Source organism: Urocampus carinirostris, chromosome 16 (assembly GCF_059441175.1).
Source record: "Urocampus carinirostris isolate Australia breed hairy pipefish chromosome 16, RoL_Ucar_1.0, whole genome shotgun sequence".
Classification (NCBI taxonomy): Eukaryota; Metazoa; Chordata; class Actinopteri; order Syngnathiformes; family Syngnathidae; genus Urocampus; species Urocampus carinirostris.
In genome coordinates this window covers 16,306,782-16,320,713 of record NC_142364.1, presented here as the reverse complement: position 1 = coordinate 16,320,713, position 13,932 = coordinate 16,306,782, and the positions used below count along the sequence as shown (strand labels likewise).

At 38.7% G+C, this 13,932-nt stretch overlaps 1 protein-coding gene across 1 annotated transcript; it reads right to left on the bottom strand.

The window, feature by feature from the left end:
- Positions 1-536: 536 nt before the first annotated feature.
- Positions 537-13,357, bottom strand: plrg1 (pleiotropic regulator 1). The gene is made up of 15 exons (XM_088355832.1): positions 13,212-13,357; positions 12,187-12,293; positions 11,583-11,713; positions 11,446-11,502; positions 10,305-10,398; positions 7,856-7,946; positions 7,678-7,776; positions 7,507-7,599; positions 5,263-5,412; positions 2,761-2,862; positions 2,582-2,684; positions 2,384-2,492; positions 1,206-1,345; positions 935-1,128; positions 537-853 (listed from the first exon to the last, which is right to left on the bottom strand). The coding sequence occupies exons 1-15, from the start codon at positions 13,218-13,220 to the stop codon at positions 794-796; spliced, it is 1,539 nt and encodes a 512-aa protein (XP_088211958.1). The 5' UTR covers positions 13,221-13,357; the 3' UTR covers positions 537-793.
- Between the last annotated feature and the right edge of the window lie 575 nt (positions 13,358-13,932).

Here is a 13,932-nt window from a genome sequence, read left to right as displayed (position 1 = left end):
AAATGAGGGGGAAGCTCATTCTGGCTGACGTTCTCACCTATTGGTTGATCGATAATATATTTATGAGCTGCAATGCATGTGCCCCCCACCAGGAGGAGATTGAGGGAGAGGGGGGTCATCACTGACTAACCAATAAGTGAAAAGCTCAAGCAAGTGGGCCGCCTTCTTGTTTGAATATTGTGACAAAATACTCAAAAACTAAATACTGAAATAGATAAATGACAAAATGCATAAATAAATGAATGGATTGCATTTATATAATATATTTGGGTATTATTTGTTCATTTATTTATATAGCATATATTTGTAGGTATTTATTTTTGCATTTATTTTTATTTAGGCAGCTTTGTTCCTCCATAGATCAGAAGCAATTCAATAGCTCTCCCTACCAGTGCGCTGAGGAGGCAGGGGGGAATGAGGCGAGTTATTTCACGCGTGTGTTGGTGTTTGTATTTTCTTCTTAGATGAAAATGGTGAAAGTAAAAAAAAGACTCTTTCAAATACAGTCCAAATGCCAACCCAAACCCCAACAAAGATGAAAAAGAGGGAGTTTATTTGAGTGCATCTAAGAATTTCACATACTTGCACACGCAACAAAATAAGCTGCAATGATGATTTTTAGCCAGAAGATGGAGCCAGTACAACATGGTGTGGTTACGGACACCGCCTTTAAGGTACAAAGCTCTTTGACAAGTGTAAAAAAAGAAAAGAATTCAATTTTCAAGTTTCCTTAGCATTGCCGCTGCAATCGAAAACAAAAATATATTGGCCTGTTTGTGGTCTTTCGATGGAATTAGAATCTTTTTCTCTTCAAGATTTCCGGTTTCCAGTTGACGGGATGGCTCTCTTCAGTCTGCAAGACACGAGCAACCGCATAGCAGAGTGAGCACAGACAAACTCCATCAAGAATACACAAGACACAAGAAATACATACAGCGGTGTCGTCCTCTCTGTACAATTTGATGGTCTTGTCTGCTTCGGCCGTAATCAGATAAGTTCCCGTGTTATCGAAGACGCAAGCGAAGATGCCCGACTCGCTGTCCAGGGAGCCGGGCTGCACGGCGGCGTGGATTCGCTGGAAGTTGTAGCCTGTTCTCCAGTCCCACATGTGGATGGTCCCGTTGTCGGCTAAACAGAGAGAATCGGGAGGATTAAAACAAAAATACATTGGGGGCGGGATATGATAAACTATTCGAAGCAAGTACCTCCTGATACGAGGACGCCCCTATTATTGACGGCCAGGGTGTTGATAATGGCGTTGTGCCCCGAGAGGTTTTGGATGAATTTGCCGTCTGGGAACATCCACTGCTTGATGTTGTCGGCAGAGCCGGAGGCAAATGTGTATCTGGTAGGCGACAGATAAAACATTGTAGTGGACGAGCATGCGTGTTGATTTGATTTCAGCTTGATATCTTCGTTTCAGTGTTCGTACGCCTTATTCATGGCCAAATTCAAGCACCTTCAAGGCCAAATTTCCTTTTTTTCCAGAACCATTAAAAGAAAGAAATGCAGTGTTAATCATGTATTTTGCAGGTGCACAAATATATTTGCAATTTTTAATTTTACGTGCAATTCTCAAAATGCTACCCACTCCGTGCCTTCTGGTTGGATGAGTGACCTGGGCGGAGCCACTGAAGCAGGAAGAATAACGATAGAGTACCGACATGCCTATGAATCAAGACCCCTGATAATATTCAGATTTGAAAAAGTCTGAGGTAGAAAAGCGTGTGATTATCAAATTCCAGCATAAAAAAGTAGTTACATTTTTTAGGGAAGCAAGTTCAAATGGAGATTGATATATTAGCTCTTAGCGTAACATTAGTTGGCCAATCAGGCATTTGTGATTGAGAGAGAGCATAAAAAGCACGCTAAAGTGGGAGGCTGAGTGATTGATTAGCTGTTACCATAACATTAGTTTGTCAATCTGGCTCTAAAACAGGAGTGCTCAAACTTTTCGATTCGCTAGCTCCGTTAAAATTTCGATGCACTCTTTGTTTTACGTTAATTTAAGTTGTTGGTTGTAATGACATTTTTACTTATTGATTTTTATTTACTTTGCTGCTTAGCCTAAACTCATTTCCTGCACTGTTAGTTTTTGGTCTAAGAGAAAGATGAGTTGTGTTGAAATTTTAATTTATTTACTGCAAAATGTTTCAGAAAGCTATTCAAGATTTATTTACATTTACAATAAACATTCTTTGTTTCTTTTTGCATGATTAAAAAATGTCTTATGCTAGTTTTTTAAGCTTTCGCAGAAAAAGAATATTAGTTCCAAATATCGGTTATCTGCCTCATCGTAATACATAAGTATCTGCATCGGCCCTGAAAATCCCACAGTGGTTGAATCTTTATAAAAAATACCACGATTGATATGAAAACTTACTGTGAAGGATGGAGCACGACACTCCTGACGGACTTCTTGTGGTTGGTCAGCGTCGCTCTCGTTTTGCCAGCAATTAAATCCCACAACCTGATAGTGGAGTCGTGGCTCCCTGCGCAAGGTCAAAACACATTGATCAGGACTGAGATTCTTGGGAAAGACGATTTGTCATTAGAGGTTCTCTCCTCCATATTCTCTTACCAGTAATGACTTGTGGCTCTGCAGCCTGACACCGTACGGTAGCCACCGTATTGCTGTGCCCGGTAAGCGTATGCGCATTAGCTTTGGAGCGGATGTCCCAGACCTATGCGAAATAAACACAACTTTTGCACCAGTTTGAGGAGAAAGGGCTTTCGAATGGCAGCGGAGGCGGGGCTTACCCTGGCCGTGGCATCTCGGCTGCAAGTCACCAGCACGTCAATGGTAGGGTGCAGGTCCAGGCCGTACACGGCGCTCAGATGACCGTGGTAGTGGCGGATAACCTGCCGGGTGGCAAAGAATCAGGAAACATCCCGCCCAAAAGAAAAAAACAGCCCGGCGCAAAGATGAAGGCGATATTACGAACGGGTGCAGTCAGTAAATGTGGCAGCACTTAAAAGTAAGTGTCGGTGGATGGATCCAAGCACCCATATTATCAATAACGAGCAATCAATACCATTGTCTTGGTATCGATAGCGTCTTCCCGTTTCAATCATCACCATTATAATGTTAGTTGGTCATATGATTCATACCCGTCAACCTGTACGGTTTTGGCGAACAAAATACGTTTTTTTTGCATTTTAATGCATTGTACGGAAAAACGCAAATTTGTCAATCGCATGCGTCTGCCGCCTGGGGATTTCCCATCATGCATCATTCGGAAAAAAATAAATATATGGTGTACGATTATTTTGTATTTTGTACGGGAAAATACGACAGTTTGTACGGGCATGGAGCCGTGGAAGTTGACAGGTATGAAAATTATGCATAACTTTCAATTTCGATCTAATTGTGTTTACACTTAATTTCCACGACTGACTTTTTTGTCATGTCCAACGGCAGGTATTTAAGTTCTCTTGTTAATATTGTTAAACAATATTTGTATTTTAGTTACGTTGCTGCTTTTTTGGTTTGACAAATTAAAATCTTTGTTTTTCATCAAAAATATGTAAGCCACAAGTGATGCAATGTGTATTGTGCAATGTAATACTCGTATGTCGGAATACCCCAATCAAAGTAATCTATTGAACTATTGATGCTGGACACAAGTCACGTTTTTACTTAAGACGATATTCTGTCTCCATCATGTGGACATTATTGGAAAAACCAAAATGTGGCGTAAAAATGTTTTAACGTTCCTTCAGAATGGCAAAAAGTCCCATTTATTCGGTGATAGAAGGCATCTTCATCTGCCTTTGGGTGTTTTTGCCAGTCCAGAGCATTTTTGTTGATGTTGGTTTTTAGAAAAACTCAAAATTGAAAAGACATAAAAGGGGCGGAGTGATTGGGTAGCCAATCAGAAGGCAGAACACAATACAAAATAAAAACCAACTAAGTAGCAAAACCAGGGCTTACAGTATTTGTATTTTCGTTACCTTGCTACTTTTTTTGTTTGACTATTGACTTTTGTTTTTGTAGTAATAAAGTTTTCTTTTACTGTTTAAGTTTGCATTGTAGCTCTCTAAAGAAACATTTCTTCTTTGTATTTTATTTGTGTTATCATACAGACGCTCCCCCTACTTACGACCATTCGACTTGCGCGAAATGGTAGGTACCAACATTTTTTTCGGGATGTTGAAAAATATCCGGACATTGCTGTAAGTTAGATTTTGTATCGTGGGCACCTTTTTCCGAGTAGAGGACTGTACTGTAGTGCTCCTTCCCGTCGCTACAAGCATGTGGCGCTGCGAGAGGTCACACAGCATCCACCAGGAAGTAAAAAAAATCTGCTTCCTCTTCCTAGTTTGTGGGTAAACATTCTATACTGTATCTCCAGCGCGCTAAGAACGTTGACATTTTTATAATTTAATATCTTGTGCATCCATTCAACATGGTTGTTAAAGCGTGAATAAGAGGCAAGCTGTTTCTTTTGAAATGAAAGTGGAATAAGAAAGCTTGATGCGGTTGGGAAAATGGTTGGATCGCTTTTTTTCGGCCACTCTCTAACACACAGGGGGACCTCTTGAAGCTTATGTTCCAAAAGTAAGTTCAATTTTTCTTTATTTATCTTTATACAACACATTATTTTATGAAATGTTTATTTTATAGTACAAAACAATTCAGGTTGCTTATATAGTACTGTCTATACTATGTCTACACCATCTCCAGTGCATTAAGAACTTTGGCATTTTTATTGTTTAATATCACGTGCATCCATTCAATATGGTTGGTGGAAAGTGTAGGGAGGTGAGCCGTTTCTTTTGAAATGAAAGTGGAATAAGAAAGCTTGATGCGGTTGAGGAAATGGTTGGATTGCTTTTTTCGGCCACTCTCTATAACAGAGGATGACCTCTTGAAACTTAACTTTATTTATCAATATAGAGCATATTAATTTAAGAAATGTTTATTTTTTCATACAAAAAATACAGGTTACATATACAAGCCTTAAACATACTTCTATAAACCTTAAACATACAAAATATAGCAGTGAAGAAACTTACAAACAAATTCAACTTATGAACGATCGTCTGTTCGTCTCGTTCTTAAGTCGCAGCATCTGTAATTATGAACTACTGTAATTTAAGGGGCGGGTTCTATTATCCCATGATCGTGACCTTTCCAAGCAAAAAGTATCAACACCGTATCGATCAATACTAATACAAACCCTATTTCTTTGGATTGGATTGACACAAACATTTCCAGTATGGCCCACCTACTTAACATCCACAGAAAATGCCACCTACCTTGTTGTACTCCAAATCCCAGCACTTGACTTGCTTGTCCTCGCCACAGGAGAACAAGTAGGGACTGCGACTGCTGACCGCCACTCCGCGCACAGTGCTGATGTGGCCGGTCAGCGACAGCTTCAGTCTGCCCGTAATAAGGTCCCAGATCTGTGCAGTAAAACATCCCAACACATTTTACCACCACAACGAGTGACAATTGGAACAATCTTTTTCCGATAAGGGAATCTGATTTTTATATGCCATATTTTACGGATTACAAGGCGCGCCCGCAAACACAAAATTGGCCAGAAAATTGAAAGTTCGCCTGATAATCTGGTTCACTTGGTAAATGGTTGAAATAATTATTTTCCGGACTATAAGTCTCCCCGGAGTATAAGTCGCACCAGCCAAAAAATGCATAATTAAGAAGGAAAAACATGTAGAAGTCAGACTCGGAGTATAAATCGCATCCTTGGGGGGAATTTATTTGATAAAAATAAAGACCAAAAAATACATGACATCTTGAAAGGCAATTTAAAATAAAATTAGAACAGAAACCACGGTCTACCAACGTTATGTGTACCTGCATATCTTGGGACACGCTTGTCAGTAACGACGTAACGGATTACTCAGAAAATGCCTACCAAACTATCAGCTTCACCCAAATCACAAAATCCAATCAAATATTCATCCTCAGTGTCACTTTTACCGGCACACAACTCCAACTCGGGACGAAAAGCAGCTTCCTCCTTCCGCTTTTACTCTGCACCCCAGGTTAAATTATGAACACAAGCCTAGAGCACCTTTCTTGCGGTTTAATGTGAAAATTACATGTGAAGTTATATGCAGTTACGATAATAAAAAATAAAAAATGTGTAAATACTTTCACATACAAGTCTCATTGGAGTAGAAGTCGCAACCCCAGCAAACTTTGGGTAAAAAAATGCCATTTATAGTCCTGGAAAATTCGGTACTTACAAATAAATAATACTGCATATGTTAACTGTTCTTCCTTTGAGAGATATACTGTATAGTGTTTTGTTTTTCGAGTGCCCGCTTATGTTTAGCATGTTGATTGTTTGTTCCTAAAAAACAAACAAAGAGAAATGCAGAACTTCGACAGAAGTTCAAAAGCAAACTTTCAAAAGCTCAGTGCAAATTCTCGTATTGTTGCTTTGGACGATATTGTACCTACGTATGAAACGTATTGTGGATAATTGAATGAAGATTTTTTTATATATGGTAACATTTTGTACAAAATTATGTCTTAGTCTTCTAGTGCCCTCTTGTGGTAAACATATTGTTTTTTTCTAAATTTAGATTTAGTGGTAAAACCAAATAATAATAATAATAATAATAATTTCCTTTGTATTGTCATTCTTTGTAACAATGTACACAGAACGAAATGTCGATACACCTGACCCGTTGTAGCGAGTCGATGCAGCCGCAGCCAACAGAGGGCGCCGCCATTATACCAATTAGGTATGTCTCGGCCGAGGCGCGGACCAGCGACCTCCCAGTCTCAAAGCGGGCACACTACCATCTAGGCTACTGAGTGGCATGTTACCTATAACTGTATGTACATTGTATGTTTAAAAGGCAGAAAAATGAGCCAAATTTGGACTCATTCTAATGATATTGATTGCTACGAAGCACAATGCATTCAATCTTAGAGAATGTTGATCTTTTGCTTTGTTTTCCTTGTTTTAATTGATATTTTCAGAGATATGTGCCCAAATTGGTTCAAATGGAATTGAAAATAGTTAATATTTTTTGCATTTTATCATTTTTTAAGGTACATCTGTGAATACTTCAATTTATATTTCATGTGTTTGTTTTAATTATTAAAGAAATTGGTGCAAAATGTTTTATTATTATTGATATCATAAAAACAAATATTATATATATATATATATATATATATATATATATATATATATATTTATATATACTTTGCCCACTGCCCAATGATTGCTGGGATGGGCTCCAGCACTCCCGCGACCCCACTGAGGATAAGCGGTGCAGCTAATGAGAGATGACAGATATATATATAAAAACCTAGTGTATGATGCACAGCCAAACTTGTGAGTTCTTTTTTTTAGGCAAACGAAAGGAAAAAAAGTCATTAAATACCCCACCTTACATTAGAGATCAATGCAACTTTGGCCTGGTTATTAGAATGGAGCATGGACATAAAACCAATTCACTTCATAGCTCAAGGTGCCGCTCTAAAAGATAAAAGAAAAAATGAGCATCGGTTACCTTGATGGTCCTATCAGCAGAGCCCGTGACGAACCAATTATTGCCGGGCTCCACACCAATGGAGCGCACCCAGCCAAGGTGACCGCTGATGACCTGTCATATACACAACCATTACATAAATATCAAATGTAAAAATTCACAAGTGTCTCAAGTCCTACGTTTCAGACTCACCCGAACGAGTTTCCACGGCGGGTGCCACTGAGGTTTGGGCATGATGGTTGCCCGTCTGAGGAGCGATGGAGCCCTGGTCCCGCTACTTTCCACAACTGCCTGTGGGAACGTTACAAAATTGTAAGAAGGAAAGATAGAGCGCCACGTGAAAGCAACTGCGTTGAAAGCGGGAGCACACCAAGGCGGTTGAAGGCGGATGAGATCGCTCCGCTGCCCCTGCGTGCCGATGGATCTCTGGAACACTGGCCGCGGTGCGACTCGCTTCTTGGCTAGAGGTCGGCATTTGATTAGAAAACTCACCCAAATTGAATTTTTTCAGATGGTTACATAGGATTACCGCAAATTCCGGACTAAAAGCTGCATGCTCAAATTTAAAGGGATACCCACATTTCATAACACACAAAATGTGAGGAAATATTGTATGGTGTTTGCATTATATATATATATTTCATCCATCCATTATCTGCACCTCTTATCCTCAGTAGGGTCGCGGGGCATATATATATATATATATATATATATATATATCACAGAGCAGAAGTAAATGGATGGAGACCAAGAGGAAGGCTGCGATTGACGTGGATGGATGGTGTCATGAGTGCAATGCAGGAAAGAGGTCTAAATATAGTGGAAGCTAGAGCTCTTGTTGGTGATAGGAATGAGTAGAGAGGTTTTGTGAAAGGATAGTGGGATGTTTAGACGTGTTCTAAGGGATGGGCAGGGCACCTGTATGATGCGGCAGGGGTAAACCAGTGAAAGCTGTCGGGCCCTGCTGTTGAACAGAAGAGTGTGTTGTGTCACCCTGACCCGAGTGACATGGCCGCTTTCTTGTGTCCCGTTTCATCTGGAGGGACGAAAGCACGACCAACTTGGGTGCCGAGGTGCTTAACTTGTTTGGGCAATTAGGTTGGCCATGGTCAAAAAAAATGTTGTGTGTGTTTATTACTTTTTCCCTTTTTTTTATATGTGTTTGTCTTCCTGTTGATCACCCCTCTTGAGGAATATGACCAAGGTTGATAGATAGATCTATATATTTTATTGGTATATTCCCATTTCAAGCAAGCAAATCATCGTATTGGTTTAAGTGTTAATTTGTCAAAGGGGTTGCAAGTGTTTCAAAGCCAAGTTTTGGTCGTTTTTGTGGAGAATTCCTAGGTGTTGGTGGCAGATGGATGCAGTGGTGTTACAACAAATTGCAAGCAGCCAAATGGGGCTAACTGGCAAAAAACATGGAGAGCTTAAAGGGATCAACAGAGACGATCAACGAAAGGCGGCCTCTGCCTTGGTGAAAAACGTGACGCTGGTCGACCAGAAACACGCAATGAGCAGCCAGGCTGACCAAGAACCAGCAATTGAAAAACAGCTACCGCAGTAAAGACAAACCGATAAACACGGCAGGCTAGCCAGTTGTTAAATGTTAAAATGAAAACGAAAGCCATTGGCTGCTTCAACGCTATGGGGAACTAGCCAGAAATTATTATACCAACCGCGAGACACGAGGCGAAAAACGCAAACAAAACGCCACATTTGCCGACATAAAAGGAGGAGAAGGCAAAGGAACGTAGGCTTTAACTGCAACTAACCTCATCAGCTTTTGGAGGTCAAAGCACGAAACTCGGACAAACATTCACAAGATCTCCAGTGACTGGGAGAGCAAAGTTCAAATTTCTCCAAGCGGAAAAGATCAGTATGCAATCACTGTTCTCTACAATCGCTGTCTGTATCAGAGCTGCCTCATATGTTGTGTGAATGGGATTCGCCATTTTAAAAGTCTTGTGTTCATCGTATGACAACACAGCTCTGGAGAAAATGAGCCAAATTGGGCAACTTTGAGACTGAATTTGAGTACCCCAGCGCGTGGAATATTTTGCAACATTTCTGCATTATTGTGGTGAGGAACACTACACGTTCTGTGCCAATTAAGAGCTGCATAAAATGTGAGTCCTATGTGTAGAGATGAAAGTGCCAGAGCAACCATACTGTGGAGAATAGTGCCAGATTGCAAAATAGACATGTTTATGTGCTGTTTTCATTTGTGGTCTCCGCAGTAACGGACCAAACTGCATTAGCTTGTCACCGTTCCTTGAGGATTAAAAGAAATTCCAGCGACTTGACAATGATTCTCAAACGGAAAGAGAACAGAAGCGTTTTTGATAGAGAACTTCCACAGCTGTTCCATTTATGTGTATAACTTCATGATTTAATATCGTGAGGACGTTTTGCTCCTGTTAAGTATTTTATGAATACATAGTTCTTGCTGTTGGCGCCTCCACTTTCTCAGTGTTGATTTATTCATGCCAAGTTTATAGGCAGCAGCTCGATTTTCTTCTTCAACTGCCAGAGTGATCGCTTTTAACTCAAACAACGCATCATATTGCTTTACTTTTAGTATTTTCCATGTTTGATGAGGGTTAATACAAGTGACAGATTTTCAATAACGGAATTTGTGATTCATACAATTCAATTGTCCAATAGTGTTGGGAAAATATAATGGAAAAAAAAACAAGAAAAAAGAATGATCCGCACCAGTTAAAGCCGCAGTGTTTAAAGTGTAGCTAAAAGTGGCGACTTGTGGTCCGGAATTTAAGATATTTATTTTGTATGGGAAAAAGTGATGCAGGACTCACGTAGTCTGGGATGCCGGCAGTGCCAATGCCATCGAGTGGACACCAGCTTCGCTAGGGTTCCTGTGAAGCTTGGTGTCAGCGGTCAGCGCCACACCTTAACATTTAATTTTGTTTAAGTGAGTAAGAATTGCAAAGCAGGCAAACAATGAAACGTAGCACAAAGATTCAAATCAGACTAGCTCAATTAAAAACAGCCGGTTTGTGAACAATAATGGTAAAAAAAAAAATGTTTCCTTGGTGCAAAATCAGACAAGACAAGAAGAATCGTTAGCATAATCTCTATAGGAAGTGCAGTGAACGGTGTTTTCCCTTTTTACGAGAAAAACTTGAATTTGACATCACATTGGTCTTGCTTTTTGAGTTTTTTTTAAGTAAAATTTCAATAAATAAAACTGAAAACACTCAGGAAAGTTGGAATATAGTAACAACTATGCCTCTGTGTCATAAGTTAAATCTAGCCGTTTTAAAACTGTTGCATGATATTTTGGGGAAAAATATACGGGGGGGAAAAAAAAAATCGATTAGATTATTTTCAGTACTAATGTCAAAGTCAAGGCTTTCGGGCCATATCTGGCACCTTAGAAGGTTTTTTCCAGCCCGTGAGATGATCTTGATTCATTATTGTATCACACATTAGGAATTGTTGTGCATTTGTTTTCATAGTACATTACTTCACCTTGCACTTTAATTTGATGTTGCGAAGTGAATGATAGAACATTGCAATTATTTGTTCCTATTAAGTGATTTGAACCCCACTTTTGCGACATATAAATCGCCCCTGATCGTTCCTGAAAAATATCAGCTTCGTTCATTTAATGGGAATTTTTATATCACGAAAATTTGCCTTTGTGCCTGCTTAAAATAAAAAATTACTGATAGGAGCAAAAGGAAATATTGCTTTGTTGATCTAATCATATTGAAATATATTATTTGTTAGCTTTTCAGAAGGTCCAATTAACTATTAGTCACAAAATAAAATACAAAAATAAACCTGTAATCAGTCTGGACTTCGACTTATAGCTTAATTTTTGTATGGCCCTTCAATCCGTTTGACTTTGACACCGTAGATCAAGTCAAGGTGGCACTGTGTTTGCTTTTTATTAAGAGAATTAAGAGAATATCAAGCAAAGCCAAAACTTACCAGGTCCAGATGGGTAGGCATGTGTTCCGGTGATTACATACTCTGGGTCATTGGGCACTAGGTTGCAAAATAAAATTCACAAAATACAATACAGACTAATCTTCAAATGCATCCAATTCCTAATCATTCTAAGTTACCTGGTTGAGTGTAGCCCAACTGAAGCTGCATGGTACTAACAGGCGCTCGCTCTCTGGTTTCCTTGACAACCGGCATGTGGAGGACGGCATCATAGTCGGCTTTTAATTTCACAGCCATCTTCAACTTGTGACTGCAAGTGTAAATGTGCAAAACCTTAATTAAATTGTAAATTCAAATAATAAGGTTAAAGTAGGAAATGTCAGACCTGCTACTTTATATCTTAAACACCTTCATTTTTAATCTATTATTGCTGCTAAATGTAATTGCACTATTTTTCATTGCACTATTATTACAACTTAAACCAGTCTCCATGCAAAACTTGAAATAGTTTTTCCATATATATACTCTGAAATTCTTTTAATTTTATTTTAAAGTCTTCGGCACGGCATGACTGTCATGTCTAATATCGTTGCAAACATTGTACTACGTTGCTGTTATAAATGACAATGTAGACAATTCCAATTCTAACTTACTTGAATGACCCTTGGGCAGAAGTCTCAAGACACTTTCTCAGTTCGATCTTAAAACTACAGATTTCATTCTCTTCAGAAAGTTGAACGTTTTGTCTTTGCATTCACAAAAAAATAAAAAACTTTGAATTACCTTTTATCGTCAAAAGCAATATACTTGGCTTGGTCCGACACAAACATGTCATGAGTTCTCTTCAGTGAACGAAAGACCAGCGTGTGGACAGAGTGCTTCTGGACGTCCTGTGTACACACATAGAAGAGATTTTTTATATATCTTTATATATCTTTACTAACATGGAATGAACGAAAACTTTATTTCTAACATTATAAGATAAAAACAGGACAAAAACAATGACTCAACAACAAAAATAATGTTAACATAACATGTTCAAAAAGGGGTAGTAAGAAGCAGACGCTTATTTTCCCTTCCCCTTCATCTTCCCTATTAATTACATTTTATAAATAGCTCCTCTTTTGTGTCTAAATATAACACAATCTCACGGATATACATATTACATAGTTCAGATATCAATAACTATAATAATAACAATAGTCACATATTTTATACACTAATCATCGTAGTACCCATCTATTAACGTTATAATGCTACTAGTCACTAAATATCATTGTGACACCAATGGTAATAACAATAGCAATAATTACAGTTATGATATAATAATAGTAACAATAACAAAATAGTTAACTATAGTTGTAAACGCAGTATTTCCATTCTCTCGTATCACTCATACCCCATTTTCTTCATCTCTGTATTCTGCCAGTAATGTTTTTTTGTATTTAAATTTCAACACGTGAATAGTTGGACATTGTTTGATCTCGTCTTGTAAATTGTTCCAAAGTTTGACTCCACACACAGACACACACATACTTTTCCTGGTAGTTCTCACTTAGGGTTTTGAATTTACTACAACCCCTGAAGTTATACATTTCCCTCTTTCCGAGTGAATAATATTTGGATATTTTCTGGTACTATGTTTTTGTTGATCTTAACTAGTTGTGAATTGAAAATATAAAGAGTCTACGAAGCACAAAATAAGCGAATGGGAAGCAGAGAATTTATCCAGCTATTAGTCGGGGCCCTTTCGTCTGAGCGTGTGCTACACATAAAAAGCCACGGAAAGCATTAAAGGTTCATTTTACCTCAGTCATTGTGATGCCAGACGCTGCACGAATATGTCAAAAATTCAAAAAATAGAAAACAAAAGTTTTTATTCAATTTGAACTAAAGCCCGAAATCTATTTTGTACCGCACGCGATACCCACAACAAAAAAAACCCGGCCCTCGGTAAACCGGAAGTAAATTGAGGCACGCCCGTTATACACAAGTTAATTTAATTTACTGCCCTCTAGAGGTAAGGGATGGCACTTAATTTTATGTGTACATACGAGATCATAACGTAAAGAATTTACAAATAATAATAATAATAATAATAATAATGATGATAATGATGATGATAGAGAAATTGTATTTGTTTTAGAAAATTAAATCAAATGGATCCCATTCTCACTCCTGTGGGAATCTTGACATTTGAAACGTCTCAGCCTTCTGTTCTGCTCGGTTACTCCTTGCAACTGTATTGAAACCGCACATTTAAGAGTCAATGTGTATTATTTTACCACTAGATGTCGCTGGATTGTGCTGTGCAACCGAAAACGAGTGCTAAAACACACAAGAAAGAATACAAACTATGGAGACTCAAAATGGTAAACGGTCTGCATTTATATAGCGCTTTTCAAGTCAAATGAAGACCTCCCAAAGCGCTTTACAATGTGCTTCACACTTACCCATTCACACACACACTCACACACCAATAGGGAGTCAGCCATGCAAGGTGCCTACCTTATTGGGGGCATTAGGGAT

What these genes read in the sequence shown, in the direction of transcription:
- plrg1 (XM_088355832.1), bottom strand. An exon ending in CTGCTGATAGGACCATCAAG is followed by an intron (nt 5,413 to 7,506) that starts GTAACCGATGCT and finishes TTTACTGCACAG; the next exon opens with ATCTGGGACCTTATTACGGG. An exon ending in GGGATTTGGAGTACAACAAG is followed by an intron (nt 2,863 to 5,262) that starts GTAGGTGGCATT and finishes GCCACCCGGCAG; the next exon opens with GTTATCCGCCACTACCACGG.